This window comes from Lepidochelys kempii, chromosome 12 (assembly GCF_965140285.1).
Source record: "Lepidochelys kempii isolate rLepKem1 chromosome 12, rLepKem1.hap1, whole genome shotgun sequence".
Lineage (NCBI taxonomy): Eukaryota > Metazoa > Chordata > Testudines > Cheloniidae > Lepidochelys > Lepidochelys kempii.
The window spans coordinates 31,941,346-31,957,649 of NC_136391.1; the positions used below are offsets into that span (position 1 = coordinate 31,941,346).

The 16,304-nt window shown below is 42.0% G+C and overlaps 1 protein-coding gene across 1 annotated transcript in view; it reads right to left on the reverse strand.

Moving 5' to 3' along the window:
- Positions 1–15,006, reverse strand: part of MAF (MAF bZIP transcription factor) — a 240,673-nt gene extending 225,667 nt beyond the window's left edge. Inside the window, exons 1-2 of the mRNA XM_073308011.2 lie at positions 13,317–15,006; positions 2,262–2,331 (exon numbers count right to left, since the gene is read on the reverse strand). Coding sequence (XP_073164112.2) covers positions 2,298–2,331; positions 13,317–14,353 — 1,071 coding nt within the window. The 5' untranslated portion in view covers positions 14,354–15,006 and the 3' untranslated portion in view covers positions 2,262–2,297. The remainder of the gene's footprint in view (positions 1–2,261; positions 2,332–13,316) is intronic.
- Positions 15,007–16,304: the final 1,298 nt, after the last annotated feature.

Sequence of the window (16,304 nt, forward strand, 5' to 3'; positions counted from 1 at the left end):
CCTTCATCCTCTCCCCCACACACTCCAACCACCTACCCCAGCTTGGAGCTCCCTCCCGCACTCTGAACTCCACATTATTGGCCCCACCCCAGAGCACGCACCCCCAGCCGAAGCCCTCACCTGCTCCCACACCCCAACCCCCTAATTTTGTGAGCATTCATGGCCCGTGATACCATTTCTATACCCAGATGTGGCCCTCATACCAAAAAGTTTGCCCACCCCTGCTTTATATGGATTATCGCTTAAAATACCACCTCATATCCATGCTGATATTTTAATTTCATTATTAATATAGTGATATATATCAGGAACATGAACCAACTCCCACTGACTTTCACAGGAAAAAGTACATGGAATTATGCCGAGGATTTATTTGGTCCATCATCTTACTACCTGTACAGATACCAAAATAGATGTTTGTATAGTGATTGTATCTTAATCAACAGCTACAATAGACTTTATTTACACACACCATATCAATTGCCTGCATTGCTACAAATATGCTAGAAATAACATAATTCCTTCAAAGAAATCAAATTAGCAATGAGATCACTGAGACTACTGTCCACTACTATCCTCCTATAGTACTAAATTCCCTTAACCAAACTGACTTTATGAGAATAAACTAAGTGAGCCTCCAGAGAGTGCAAAGTATTGGACTTTTCATATCTAAGCTTATTATTCCTAATATCACAGAGAAACTTCCCTGAACTGTCCTTCTCCTTCCCAAATTCCCCATCTGAGCAGATGTCTCTCTTTTTCTTGCATTTACCTGTCAATCATGTTCACAGCTGAAATTTGATTTCTCTCCCAACAGTAACCTTAGATGAAATATTACCATAGGGGTCAGTCCAATCTCAACCTGGCCATAAAAGTTCATTAACTCTTTCTAGACTCAATATATATTTGTTTCAAAGTAACGGGATCTGTTTTTTCAACAATGCCTAACAGGACAACAAAACAATATACAAGTAAATGAAATTATTGTGTCTATTTTCCAGGCCAGGGTACATCGTGCCTATAAAGTCCTGTTATTACAATTATACATTAAATTAAAGGCTTTTTAAAAACATGTCCATAGATAACTGAACAAAATTAGCAATGATTATTATCTCAGATTATTTAAAATAAAGAACTCTTGTTAGCAATGAGCTGATAGACAATACACTGAACAGTGTACACTGAACAGTGAAAACAAGTATCTTGACTATGTTTAAAATTCCTGTTCAAGCCTATTCAATAGATGCAACATAATATGCTCTGCAAGGACCCATAATAAAACTAGGGGTCTGATTTTCTTCTCGCTTACAACACTATAAATCAGTTGTAATTTTACTGATATCAATGAGATTACACCCGTCACTAACTCAGGTAAACTGAGAAGAGAATCAGGTCACAAAATGTGTCTCTTATGAAGTTCTCCCCTGGCCCAATCCTGCAGCCTATACCCAAGCAAAACTCCTGCAAATATCAATGGGAGTTTGACTCACGTGAATTCTACAGGATTAACCCCCCCTTCCCCACACAGCCAAATTTTAAATAAAAATAAAACTCAGTTGCACGAGCTAATAAAAATGAACAGTGTTTTGTTTAATAACACCTCTTAATTGTTGATATAAGTGTCGTAGGCTGTATTCTTGTCTAAAATATGAGATTTCATAATTAAACTCACACAGGGATCTCTGTAATTGAAAATCCCATTTAAACCGCTTAGTGTTTTTTTACAGTTGAGCCTGATAATAAACAGATCTCATGGACCATATGTCTGCCTGAATCTACGAGGTGTGTGTGTGTGTGTATATAAAAGTTTGATCTTCTCATTTTCCTAAATATTGTATACTCTGTAAATGGGATAGACTGAATAGATGTGATTTGGGAGAGGAAGACAGCATTATGCTTCTCATTCAATTGGACATTCTGGGCATGTACATAAAATAATACAGACATCTATCATTTTCATCCAGATTTGAGACAGATCTTCTGCAGTCACATACTTAACCACCATAGCTCGTTTCTGAATGCCAGGATTTGAAGACAAAAAAAGAAGATGTTTGCAAGGAATAAAATATAAATTATGCTACATAGGAGACATGCTTGGTAAACAAAAGTAGAAAACATTCACATTGCCCAGGTCACTTTTACACACCTGAATATGAGCCCAATCTAACGTCCATCGGTTATTAAGTAAGCTCCATATTAACAGTCAAACAAAACAAAACAAAAACTCTTACTCAAGTATGCAAATGAAAATCAAAATGTACCTTTTTTTTTTTTTTAACTTCAGGCAACAGGCATTTTCACATCACCGATGTAGAAGATTCTCTTGGGTACCTAATTTAGTAAATATATTAAAATAAACAAAACATAATTAATAAAGAAATTTAAAACACTCTAAAATATGTCACTTTTACTGATATTGTACAGAGCAGAACTGTTCTGATTGAATGCTAATTTAATTTCAGAAAGTCTTCTGTATTATTTATTAACGGTATTCTAGTGCTGATGAACTTAATGGAACACTGTGTAAAATGAAACAATTTTTAAATAGCATGCCTGGCCTTTATTCGCATTAATAACGCGAGGATCTTAGTGATAGCACTATTATCTTAGTAAAACAAAAATACAATTTTTGTCTTGACAGTGAATATCAAACTACAATAGTTGAAAGCATTTAGCTTCCTATAGTTTTCTTAAATATTTTTTTTTATTATTATTAGCTGTGCTAATGTAACTGGCAAAATAATTACCAATTTCTGTACATAGTCCATTATTTTCCAGACAGCAGTTTAATAACAAAACCAGAGCTGTCATTTCTCCCTACGGTTACTCACACTATACAAGTTCAGACTGTCAAAATATATCTAAAATCTAATTTTAAAAGATTCAACACAGTTACAATGAATCTTTGTACAATAAGTGAGATAAACCAGTGAGTCAATCTATGCTCTTTAAATATGGGTATTTTGTTATGTTTGTTACATCTAACTTTCTCCATTGGACTATATATACACTATGTATACTTATACAGAATAAGTATTCTGCGGGAAGTATAGCTGCAGCTACATCAATGTATTGTCATAGCATAACATAAACATAGCAAGAAAAAATTGCATATCTGATTTAAGATTGAAAAAAAAAGCAAGACTATCTATGGGTTTATCTGGCATTTTGATTGCAAAATAGCTCTGCAGCTTTAAAAAAAAATCAGCTGTACAATTTGTGCCAACTAAATTATTATTCCACAATGTAAAGATCACTTTCAACATCAAACTGAATAGAATGGCGTATTTAAATATTTTCAAGCATGCCACTTAAAACAATGTTTCCTTGTAGTGGGAAATTTTACATTAGATCATGTTTATTCAGAAATGTTTCAATCAGATCACGTAAATGCCCACATATATGTTCATAGCAAAGCATTGTGGCTGATGAAGGCTTTTCAAGACAGCTCCTTTGCCTCCCTAACAATCTTGTTGATCCTGTCTGTTATTTTTGGAGAAAAGGGACAGTGTCTCATTATATGTATTATTTGGCATCCTGCCCAGGATCTCTTAAAGCAGATCACTTTTTAGACCTTTGGTGTAATTTTCCTCAAGATGACTTCTGCTCTCATGCCAATTGATGAATCCATCCTGTTATTAATGCATTTAGTTGGGAGGAATAAGTATTCAATTCTCACACCTGAAGACCATCCAAAAAAGTGTTGTGGTCAGCCTGCTCTATTATCTTTAGTCTTTGATGAGGCTATCCCTTATCTAGAACCACAATAGTTCAATCAATTCAAAGGAGACCTGAAACAGAGTGGACACATCTCTCACAGGCACAGTGCACAGAATCATTTAACAGGTTTATTTGAAGATCAGGTATTAATAAAAAGAGTTTCCAAGAAATGTAGCACTAAAACAGCCTGGAGAGGCTAAGCAGATTTATTAATTTAACACGGCTGATAACACTTCTTTTTCTTCTTCTTTTAATTTGACAAAGTTGGTTCAGGAGAGTTATCATTTAATAAATTTGCTCCTCTATAATGCGGTCTGTTAAAAAGGATTTTACAATAAAGGCTGCTGAAAGACTGTGCTCAGTTTAGAGACGGAATGTGGTGTGGCATGAATATACAATTTTAAGCAGATTTAATCTTATATTATTCCTGTCTCCAAAGTGACTCTGCAGTAGGTCTCTTGTCAAAAGTGAAGTCTGTTTGTTCATCCTATATTGCAAAACAGTGAAATGTATTGCAAACTCTGGCCTGGCTTCTTATGTATTACAGTACTTTCATCAGTGAATTAGGAAGCAGTTGGGGGTGGGGGACAGGCAGGGAAAGGAACTGGATCTTTTTTGTTTCAGGGTTACTTACCTTTCAGCACTGCCAATGTTTCATTGCAAGGGCCTCAAATGTTTGAGAAACCTGGGACTCTTTTTAGAGAATACCACAACTTTAGGAGCTGATACCCACACACAAAACCCACTCTTTAAAGTTACTGTAGTTTCCAAGATCTTTTAAATTTCTACTTTTAAAAATCAGTGAAAGGGAAGGTTCTGGTCCAGGTAGGTTAATCAGCCTGTGTTAAAATGGAGCATTAAACTCTATCTCCGAGAGAGACAGAGAGAAAATCAGCTGGATTTGGAAAACTGCTCTTCTCCCAACTGCAAATGATTTACAAAGCATGCAGCCCAAACCTCCCCCACCCCCATCTCCCCCAGCCACCAAGGCTCTGATCCCAAACCTAACTGAAAGACTCCCATTGACTTCACTGGGCTTTGGATTAGGTTTAAGTGAGCCCAGGTTATCAGACAGAAAAGGCAAAAGGGGCCGAATCCAAATAAAATCCCAGCACCGCTGGCTCCAGGAACGTACCTAAGGGATGATCGGAAGGCCGCCTGCACGACACACCGGCGCTAAGCTTTGGACGGATGGATGGATCCTTCAGGAATTGAATTTAGACAGCACACAAAAGCAGCGGCCTCCCTCCCCTCCGGCCCGCTGCAGTAACACAGCCAGGCTGGGCCGCCCGAGAGCCCCCTTGGCTGTGGTTGGGGAGGTGTGAGCCGCCTGGCCTGTTTGCTGGCACAAGCCCCTGCTGGGGTGAGCCCGGCCGCCCAGACACAGACCCCCCGCCCCCCAGTTCCTGGGGCAGCGCAGAGAGGTACCAGCCCCTGCGGCCCCCTTCCTTGGCTAGGCTCATGGTGGCCATGGGGGTCCCCCTGCCCCAACGCTTCTGGTCTGGGTCGCCTCCTTGGCAGGTAGCCCCTTGGCTCCCCCGCTGGGAAAGGGGGGGGGGGAGCTGGCCCCTGCCCATTTGCCTCCTAGGGGGCACTTCGCGTTAACGCCCCCGGCTGGGCCAGGGCTCGTCCCCACGAAGTTCTGGGCAAACCCCCGGCAGGACCGAGCCGCTTCCCCGCCCCTCGGACTCGAAGCGGCTTTTTACAGGGGCGAACACGTGCCGGGAACCGCAGCCGCGCTGGGCCCGTCCTCGGGCGCTCGGGGAGGGTCGGGGCTAGCGGCCAGCCCCGGGCCCTTGCCCCTAAGCGGGGCCACCTGCTCTCCGCCCCGCGTCTGCCCCAGGGCCGGGCTAGGAGGGCGGAACGGCTCGGCTCGGCTCGGCTGGTCCAAGCGATGCGCCGCGGTGGCTCTGTGTTCCTGGGAAGGGACACAGGCTGCCCTCGGCGGGGGAAGGCGCCCGGGTCGGCGCCCTTTGGGCAGGGCATGGGGGGGTGGGGGGGCTGACAGACGCCGTCCGTAGTCCCTTGAAATGCCTTGGCCCCGTCCATGGGAACTCCCCCCACGTCCCCTATTTGAGTTGAGTGGGAGCAGGATCGGGCCCTTAATGGTCACGTTTCTGTCTGGCCTGAGCCCTGACAGTACCCGGGGGAAATACACAAATGCTGGTTCCTCCCTCAGCCCGGTGTCCCGAGGGAATGACCTCTCCTGATCGGAAACGGAGACGCAGACCGGAACACATTTACACAGCCGATCTCGCCACGCGGATTCTCATTTACATAATAAGGTGGAAGGGAAAGGACCGAAACAGGAGACATCCATTTATAACCCGCGTGGTCTCAGACGTAGATTCTTAATCGCCCTGCCCTTCGCTTCAGTACCCCACATTGCAGCCTCAGCGGTACAGGGGACAGTGTTTGGGATTTGCGGGTTCATGTCAACAGGATGCTGTTTAAGCGGATTCAGAGCAGGTGTTTCATTTCCAGGAACATTCCGAGTCATAACACAACTATTGATACGCATCAACCCGCCGGCCGATGGTTACATTGAAAACCCAACATCAGGAACCCCCAATATACTTTGGAAGCAAAGAGATTATGCGGGAGAAATGTGGGGAGGGGTTATTTGAGTGCTAGAGATTTTCTTGGGGAGGGGGAGTTTATTCTTTTTGTTTGGGGAGTTTCATGTCTTTATTTTGAATAACCCCCCAGCCTGGATTTAAGAAGCCAAAAGGGAACAAACATCTTTGCCATTCTGCAGCTGGCTGGGGTGTGACTGTAGATCCAAATTCTGGCGAGTTCAAGCCTGGGAAATGAATGTGTATTGCTGGTCTGCCTGACACCACCGAGGCTTCAAGGACGCTTGTTTGACACTGAAAACCGAGGCAGGAGGGAGCGGAACAGTTGGCCAGATCACGCATTGAAATAGGGTGTTGAGCCCCCTTACGCCTCCATACACAACCATTAACTTTTTGTTTTAAAGGGGGAGAGCTGCAGAGAACATTTTTCGGGACTGTACTTCCTAATAAATTAACAATTGAGAGGCCATCAGTGACACTTCACCCTCTCACCCCGCTGGAAACTTTAGACACTGCTTGATTTGTCTCTTGCTCTATGCCTGTGGAAACAAGGCTTCTAGCAAACTTCTGCTCTGTCTTCTATTCCTTCCATGCACGATGTCTGGTGGATATGTATTTAAAAGGAAAACACGTCAAAGTATACAGTACTTAAAATCAAGCGCTTATGCAGGCAGGGCAATCTCCATCCGAAAACTCACTCTGCCAAAACTACAGGCCTAAAGTATTTTACTGCAGTGTAAGAAATTGCACTGTTTTAGAGTTGACGACCAGAAAGGGCACAGCACGCTGGAAACTCATAATTTCGGTGAGTAATCCGCGATCAATTAACAAGCAGCCCTCAAGCACACCGCGAAATTATAGATTCAGATCAAGGTGATGGTGACTATAGTAGGAGTTTAACTGATTAGCTGTAACTATCAACACACCCATCTACCCCTGCCTGTGTTACTTAGCGCTGGCATTGATCACTTTCATCTTGGAATATTTTGCATTGCTCTGGTCTTGAACTCACAAATCTGAGTGCAGTCACCCCCCCCCCAAAGAGTGGTAAGCTTTATTTTTGGTCCTCCTCCACCACCAATTGGAATCTACACTAACTGTCCTACAGTAACAGATGCTGTGGAGTGTACAGCATTAACATCTATTGATTTGCATCCACTGAGCCTGCTAAATTCATTAGAAAGTGCTAAAATTGTAGTGTATGAATGCTCAACTGTGTCTCTGAAAAAATTAGTTCTTTAAAGAACCTCCCACCTTTTTGTGTCCTGTTGTACTAGCTTGTGCTATTTACAACAAGATGTGCACTTAAAATAGATACATGTGGATACAGATAACCTGAGTGTGTGGAAAGATGTGTTAAGCAGGCAAAATATATTACATTTGCCACAGCAACAACTGGAATTTACATGTTTTCAGGTATCTACTGACAACATGACATTAGTGATTTTAAAGGAGAAAATGTTTATTTAAAACCTTCACTACTGAAAAAAGTATTTTTGTATGTGGAATTTTTAAATCCAGTCATCTGAACAGGTGTCAGAAACAGTGAGTCCATTTAGTTCAGATGATGATCTTAGTAATAAATACAGAGGATTTCCTTTCAAAGCTGCACATGCTGAAATGACACCAATGTGGTTCTGGCATCTGAACAGATAATTCTGATATATGCATCATTTCCTCCCTAAATCCAGGAAGCAGCAGAACTGTGTGCCTGATATTATGTCAGAGAAATTGGTATTAAAAATTATGAATGATTCTTGCTCAAGAACTTCTTACATACTGTGGGGCGCGAGGAACACAGGGAAATGAAGCAGCTGTGCCAAAGTTAGTCCAAAAGGAAAAAAAATGGGGGAGGGGACGGGGACATCCATTTGTAAACTTAAAATTTGCTGCTACTATTATTAGTGAGGATTTGTTTTTAAAGAAGAGCTTTTATTGTGGGGTAAATAAAAAAAAGGAAGTAGTAGCCTTTCTAATAAGTAAAGCCACGTATTTTTACTGTTGCTGAACAAAATGAGCAAACAGCACAGTTGCCATTGCAAAGAGTTGTTAAAGAAAAATACACTCAGGTGGCTAGGAATATTTTCCCCTTTTCAGATGTGATCCTATGTGGGGAGGCAGGAAGAATACTGTAGTACAAACACAAAAATATTTCACTCCACTAAGCCGAGCCCTTGATGTTAGGAATGGGGTTATGCTACATTTTAGAAAAAAGCTTAAGAATGGGGTGGGGGGAGGTTGTATCACACTCTGAACCATATTTCAGACTGAGCAAAGGGTCGCCTCTTTTGTGCACATCTTAATGAACATTCTTTGCAATGTAGCTAATAAATGAGAAAGAACCATAGGGCGATGGCAGAAATGGGACACTGTTAGCGATGTAGAGAGTAAGAACTAACTCTCTCTTGTGACATATGGGGCCATATCTTCTTACTCAGGCAAAGCTTCCACTGACTTCAGTAAGAGATTTACATGAGTGAGAAGTGAGTAAAGGGTACAGACTCCTGCTCCCCATTCAAATCAATGGGAATTTTACCACTGAGTTTAGTGAGAGTCTTAGCAGGATACAGGCCGGAATGCTCCAAGCAAGGGGTGATTAATGAATATAGGTTATTCAGAGCAGATCTGTTCCAATTCGTTCTCAGCAAGCAGTTCTGCTAGAAAGGTGTGATCTCCCCTTAAATTCATACAGAACCCCAATTGATGGTTTGCTTTAGTGGTTATTAAAACTGCCCTGTAGTGGGTTTTTTTTTCTCTTTAGTTGCAATCTAACAGTATTTCAGACAGAGATTCAGATACAGCCTAAGGAAGACAATGCATTTTAAGTCTGAAGTAAAGATTGATATGTTAGGTTCATGGGCAACGAAAAAGACAAGCCTTTTCTCATTGGAGTGTGTACAGAGTATTTTTTCCTCTGACAATCTATTTCTTGGAAGGCTTTTCTTAGCTCAGTTCATAAAACCTTTACCTATACTGTGGGTATACTAAAACCAACCAAGCAAAACCCAGAAAGAGCAATGTTTCATTTGCTCTATCACCTCTTCTTGGCCTCAAAATACTATTGTAAACCTAGTAACTGCTTACACCTTTTCACGTTACTAAACTATGAGATCTGTTGTATTAAGAGGGTTAATGTTGTGCCACAAATTGATTGCACATAAGAGGGGCTCTGCATCTGTGCCTGAGAAACTAGCTGCAGTGTATTAGTTTAGAAGGTAATTTTAAATGTAAGGTGCTTATCAGTTTACTGAAAATATCAATACTTGTGAATTCTTTGGAATAATTCAGTCCCTAAGTGACCGCCATGAAAAATGTGGGCACTAATAGAGGTTTAAACATTTAAAGCAGGAGAAAAAGTTGCTATCTTTATGAGAGCAGATAATTTTCTAATCAGCCAATAGCAGCCAGTTTACCCTCAGATTACATATTAACTAGAATATGAAACTCCAATTAACCAGAATATGGAGCTTGAACCATTACTCAAATTGTGGTGTAACAGAAGGTCAAATGCTAAAGGGCACTCCATTGACTTCATGTTCAGGAGGAAGGGTGAATATTGAACAGAATTGGTTAACACCAGGGACCAGTTCCAAAGCTCCATAAAAGTCTCCCATTGAAGGGACCCATTCTGGTACCACTGAAGTCAGAGATTTATTTATTTGCCATTGACTTTAATGGGAGCTGATTCACTCAGAAATCAATGCTTGAATTCCCCCCTTGATGTGACTGTTGACACAACCTGTTGTGTTTTAAGGGAAACTCGGCCTTCCTGAGCAGAGCATGATTTAGGGTCCGATCCTGCAGTCCTGACCTGAAATCAGTGAGAACTCTGCCTGGGTAGAGTGCAGGACCCAACTCTGAGCAGTTTCTCTGAGAAACAGCTGTCTTAACCCTCCCAGAACAGAATTCTGGTGCAGTTTGCTGTGATGTTTTAATTCCACTCTCTCCATATATTGGGGGTTGTTTTATAATTTAGAAGAAATTTATAAATAGTGTTGGTTTTATGAGCCTGAGATAAAGCTAAATTATTGAAGCTGTAACATGCTTCGAGAGGCCTAAGTTTTTCAAATGAACTACAAAGTTAATCCTATTCAAATACTGGAGAAAACACTATGAAAACCTCTCTACTTATTCTGGGGAGCTGCTAGGGAAAGTAACTGTAAAATAACTGGGTCAATAGTTTTAGGAGATGTTCAAAGCTAAAAATGTCCTTTGGCATGCAGAATTATAGTAAAGAGCACACCTTTGGACCTTAACATTTTTTAGCAAATTAACCTTTTTGAGTGTTTGTTTAGGGCAAATAACTTGAAAGGCCTTTGATTTTTGATTTTTTCCCTCCAAAATTCACTGTTAACCTTTTAAGGCCTGTGGCTGTCGAGAAAACCATGATGTGGAAAAGGGAGGGGAGGGAGGTTAGAATGGGGTATGCCAAATGTCAAAAACTCTTTATCTCTAGCACTAGATGAATATGTGACAAGAAAAACCTGATGCAGTGTCATCTCTTACTACATACAAACTGTTCTGCTTGGATCAGATGATAAGAGGATGTTAAGTCTTCCCTTTCACTTTACTCCATCATAAAACAATCAAAATATAGGACCATATTGTGTCATCAGGTTTTTCAGCAGAACTTCCCTTTGAGATCAATAGCTTGAAATTGATGGCACGATATGACTCATAGGAACTAAGGCCCTCTAAGTCATTACAAAACCTGAAAGATCACGTTTTTCACCTGCCTGACAGATAACTAATTTCTCGTGGGTGACAATTTTCCACTTTACATATAACTGGCTGCTAACTTCTCCTCTCCTTTATATCAGTGGGTTCAACTCTTGTATCAGCATCACTTCCTTACAATGTATTAGGCTTAGATACTGCTTTCATAGTTGTTTAACTTTTTAAACTACACACTAAAAAACTGAGTACAGAATCAAAAAAATGCAGTTTATTATTGTAGATTATTCTCTCCTTTGATATAACCATAAAGTTGAAAATGAAAGAAAAGCACATAAGAACATCACACATGGTTAGTAACTCAAGATATAAAACAATTTTGCACAGCAAAATATGTAAAAGGAAAAGTAACTGACAAGATTTTTTTATATTTATTGTGGTAAGATTTACTTTCCATTTTTTTTAAAAGACAGGATATCAGTCCCTGAAAATAAAATTTACTGGTTATTGCCTTTAAAACTGTGGAATTTTTGAAGTTACAGAAAATCCAGTTCTGCACCACAATACAACTGTAAAAAAATCTGCATCATCTTAAAACTGTGCAGTAATGCCATCTTTATAACTGCATAAATTGTATTAGCGTTCTAAACAGGTTTGTCTTTTTTATATATGCTTGCAGGTTATATCTTAGTGCAATTCAGTCCCAAATACTTCAATTTTGGAAAAAAAAATACATTTTGAATGTAAAATACCCCTATAGATATAAACAGGGGTGCCTCCCCCTTTTAATACTTTGGTTTTCAAATACAGTTAGTGGTATAGCAAGGACTACATATACCCAACTTATATTTAAGTTGCAAGCACATGCTGCATAAGCTACTCTTAAAAAACAGTCCCATTGCAAATTCTACCCCCCTTTACATCACAACAGTAAACAATTTAGTGCATCAATCTTCTTGTTTTTAAATCTACATCTAAACAGACCTAACTCTTTCAAATTTATCTATAACATTCCTTTATCTGTAGCATACATTTTAACTGGGCTTACAGATCATAAAAACTAGAATTAAATTATATACTAGGAACCCAGAGCATTCACATTTGACAATGACCAGATGCAAAAGAAAAAAGGAAATAAACTTGGGGCAGATCACATAAAAATAAATTTTAGACTGTTTTAGGCAACAGCATGGTTTTAAAGTCCCCAAACTGGGAAGCGATTTAAAAAAAAAAAAAAAACACATCATCTTTCCAAAGTTCTCTCTCTTTTTTTTTTTTGCCACATTAGGTTATCAGAATCCATTCTGGCATTTTTTGAAACAGGGAATGCTTCAGTGCATTTAAAAGGAAGTCTGAAGTTTTGAGTAACTCAAAGCAGTTTTAGAGCAGACACAAACTTTAATGGGGAGGAAGAGGAGGAGGAAGATCAAAGGTTGCACTTTTTTGCTTTCAACTCAAAAAAGTGATGAGGCAATAAAACAAAAGGATGAATGCCATGCCATAATAGTCTCCAAAAGTCCATTTCCAAGCAAAAGAAAAAAAAATAATTATACCCTACATGTCCAGCATGCAGGGTGTTTTATTAATAAATGTCTCTTTTTCATAGTCCATTGTTGCTAAGACAAAATAGCAAGCATAATGCATGAGATGAATATGGGATCTAATGGCAGACTAAAAGTCTCATGTTTGGCAGATTAAGGCCAAAACTCACATGAACACACTGAAGGCTGATGCAGGCTTGATTTTGGCAGGTTGATCTAGGTACATCTCTAGTTTATCACAATGCTAAAAACTGATGGAACTCAGCAAGCTGGAGTCTAAAAAATTCACATTGTTTTTGTATTTTTTTTTGTTTTGGGTTTTTTTTTGTTTGTTTTTTGGTTTTTTTTTGCAAAGCTCAAATCTCATATGAAGAATTCAGGATGGCAAAAAAAAAAAACCTTTGACTTTTTTGGACACAGCAAGGTCAAAAGAAAAAAAAAACTCATGAACTTAAAAAAATATAATGTGGATGGCAGGTTTCAAAGAAGAACAAACTTCATATGAAGAACTGAGTTGGTGGCAAGTTGGATCTTATAATGTTTAAAAAAAAAACAACATTGCAAGCCCCCACAAAAATAAAACAGAAAAGAAACTCATGTAGAACTCTAGGTTGGCCAACAATGAGCCAGCCCCACCATAAAAAAAAACAACTTTTTTGTTGTTGTTTTTTTGTTTTTGTTTTTAATCGTTTCGAGTTTAAAAAAAAAAAAAAAAGGTGGCAAGCTTGGTTGTTGATCTAGCAAGCCCCCAACAACAACTCACATGGAGAACTTTATTTAAGGTGGCAAGGCTGTTGGAACTCACATGAAAAACTCTGGAGAGGAAGGGTTGTCGCTGCTGGATCCGTTTTCTCTGAAGCCATTGCTGACCAGCTTCTCATATTTTTCCTTGTAGGCGTCCCTCTCCCGGACCAGCCTGGAGATCTCTTGCTTTAGGTGCTCTACTTGCTGCAGCAGCTGGTTCTTCTCTGACTCCAGGACGTGCCTTTGCTGGACCCTCTTGAAGCGACAGGACTGGGCATAGCCTCTGTTTTTGAGGGTCCTCCTCTTCTGTTTCAGCCGGATCACCTCTTCCTTGCTCACCCCCCGGAGCTGCCTGTTCAGCTCCCGCACCGACATGGTCACCAGCTGCTCATCCGAGAAGCGGTCGTCGAAATGCAGGCCGCTGCTGTGGTGCTGGTGGTGCAGACCCCCGCCGCCACCGCCGCCTCCCCCGCCGCCGCCGCCGCTGCCGCCGCTGCTGCTGCTGCTGGACTGCACGCTGCCCGGCTGCTGGTGGTGGTGCCCCGCCGGGTGGTGGTGGTGGTGGTGGTAGTGGGGCGCCCCGTTCTGCGCCGCGGCGGCAGCGATCACCGCGGAGACCACGGCGGCGGCGGAGCCCATCTCTTCCCCGGGCATGGAGCCCCCCGCGCCGGCCGCCGCGGCGGCCAGCTGCTGCCCTCTAGCATAGCCATCGAAGCTGCTCTGGAGCTGGTGGTGGCTGCTGTTGATCAGCGCTTCCACCGCGTCTTCGGGGCTGAATCCCAACGCCTCTGGGTTGAGCTGCTGCGGGTAGCCGGTCATCCAGTAATAATCTTCCAGGTGGGTCTTCTGGTCCGTGCCAGAGCCCGGGCTGGGCGCCGAGAAGCTCGGGGAAGGGGGCACCGAGCTGCAGGGCGTGCTCATCGGGGTGGAAGAGAGCGATCCCCCAGCGATCAAGCGGCCGCACTGGCTGATAATGCGATCGGTCTCCACCGGCTCCTTTTTCACTTCAAACTTCATCAGATCGAAGTCATTAACATATTCCATGGCCAGGGGACTGGTGGGCAGGTCGGAGTTGCTCATTGCCAGTTCTGATGCCATCCTTTTGCTGCTGACAGTCCTCCAGAAAGGGTGCGCACCAGGAGCGAGGGGACTGCTCTGAGTTGCAACCGGGTGAGCCAGCTTGATTATTTGCAATATATATTTTCCTTCTCTCTCTCTCTCCACCAGCCCCTTGCAACCTTCGCTCCAATTTGCACCGACTGTTTCTCTCTCTCTCTCTTTATTATCCTTTGCAGAGCCTATAGTATTGATGATGCATCAGAGCGGGTTGCTCTTTCTATTCGCCTTTTGCGTAAAGGTTGTTTCTCTCTCTCTGTTTTTGCAGCTTTGCAAACTGCAGCTGGAGTTGTTAGTTGTTGTTGCTGCAAAGGTGGCTTTATGATTATTTTTTAACACTTCATGATGTCTTTCCTCTGGTCTTTTTCATGCAAAGTGCAAACCGAGAAGAGGTTCATCGGGGAAGGGGAGGAGAGGAAAAAGACGGAAGGATAAATTTAAAAAAAAGAAAAATTAAAAGTCAGCGCGATAACCAAAATATTTTTCTTTACCAAAAAAAAAAAAAAAAGAAAGAAAAAACGGAACCCCAAAGCTACAGCAAGAAGATGAAAAACATTTTAAAGGTCTCATCCAGCAGTAGAGTTTAAAAGCATTGCTGAGTTTTATAGCAGTCCTGACGTCAGCTTTCAAATGGGAAATTGACTCCAAGTCCGGACCAATGGGCTGCTTCAATCTCAGCCCTCATTAGCATAATAGTATAGAAACAAGGAAACTTTTCGAAGCTGTCAATCAGGGGCCAATCAGCTGACTGTCAGCTGGGGCTAAACTTTTAACTCTTTCTTGGCCATATGCTTGTACTCGGTTTCACATGGGCTTAATGTTTATTACCTGAGTTAAGAGAGAAAATATTTGGGAATTCAGTGCTTTTTTTTTTCCTTTACCTTTTTTTGCCTTGTTTTTAATAGGTAAGCATAAACGTAGCCTGCTTAAAACCCTTGCTGTTTTCTCTTTCTCTGCATGCCACGCTTAAGCATTTATATGTGACAGCTTTGGTAGGTAACTTGTTTCTTAGAGTGCACGTTTTTTAAAAAAATAAAATAAAACTGATGCTACCTAAACCATCCTCGGGCTGAAGGGGTAGGAGGCCTCTCTCTTGCTGTGGGGCAGAGTCGATAGAGAAGCACAGGGACTGTCGCTAAAAGGTGGGGATGGGTGGCGAGGAGAGTCTGGAAATGGGGAGAGAAGGTCAGTGTAAAGATAAGGACGTGCTCTCTTAGGGGGCCAGACACCTTTGGAGATATTGGACTAAAGAGACTGACGCTGGGTCCCTCCACAGAGAAACCTTCTTTCAGTGCATGGTGCTGAAGGAAGCAAATGAAACTCTCGTTGCCCCCTCCCCAGCAGGGCTGCTGAAGCCGCCGCAGCGGCACAAAGGCTGGGAAGAGTTAACTCCGTGGAGGAGCTCAGTGAAGCCGAGGTCCCTCCTGCAGACTTCGGCCACGGGGTGGCCTTTGCCTCCTCTCTCGTGCACGCGCAAAGTATAATCTGATCTCCGCCTGGCCGGGGTGTGGGCCACTTGCACGCTCACGTGAAAGCGAATAATTTTGTACTTGATCGTGACATTCAGCCCTTCTCTACCCCCCCCCCCCCCCACGATCCTACACCATCATGGGGTTACACGTTCAGCAAAGCCGCTTGACACCCACCCAGGGGCTCCCCCTGTTCCCACTTCAGTGCTAATAACGACCCCCGGACCGATTGCTGTTTGACCTTGTGCAAACAAATCCAACTAAACTCCAGTGTCCGCTCACCGTCTAACGAGAGGCAAGTTTGGGAGAAGAGATTTGGATTGGAGACGCTAGGAAAGATCTGTCTCTATCTATAAACGCAGCGATTGTATGCAGAACTTCGGCGGCGCCCCTTCAGACGGTTGATCTGTTTAATTCATTTGATACATTTAGAGCTAATTATATTTATTTTATTTTATTTTTTT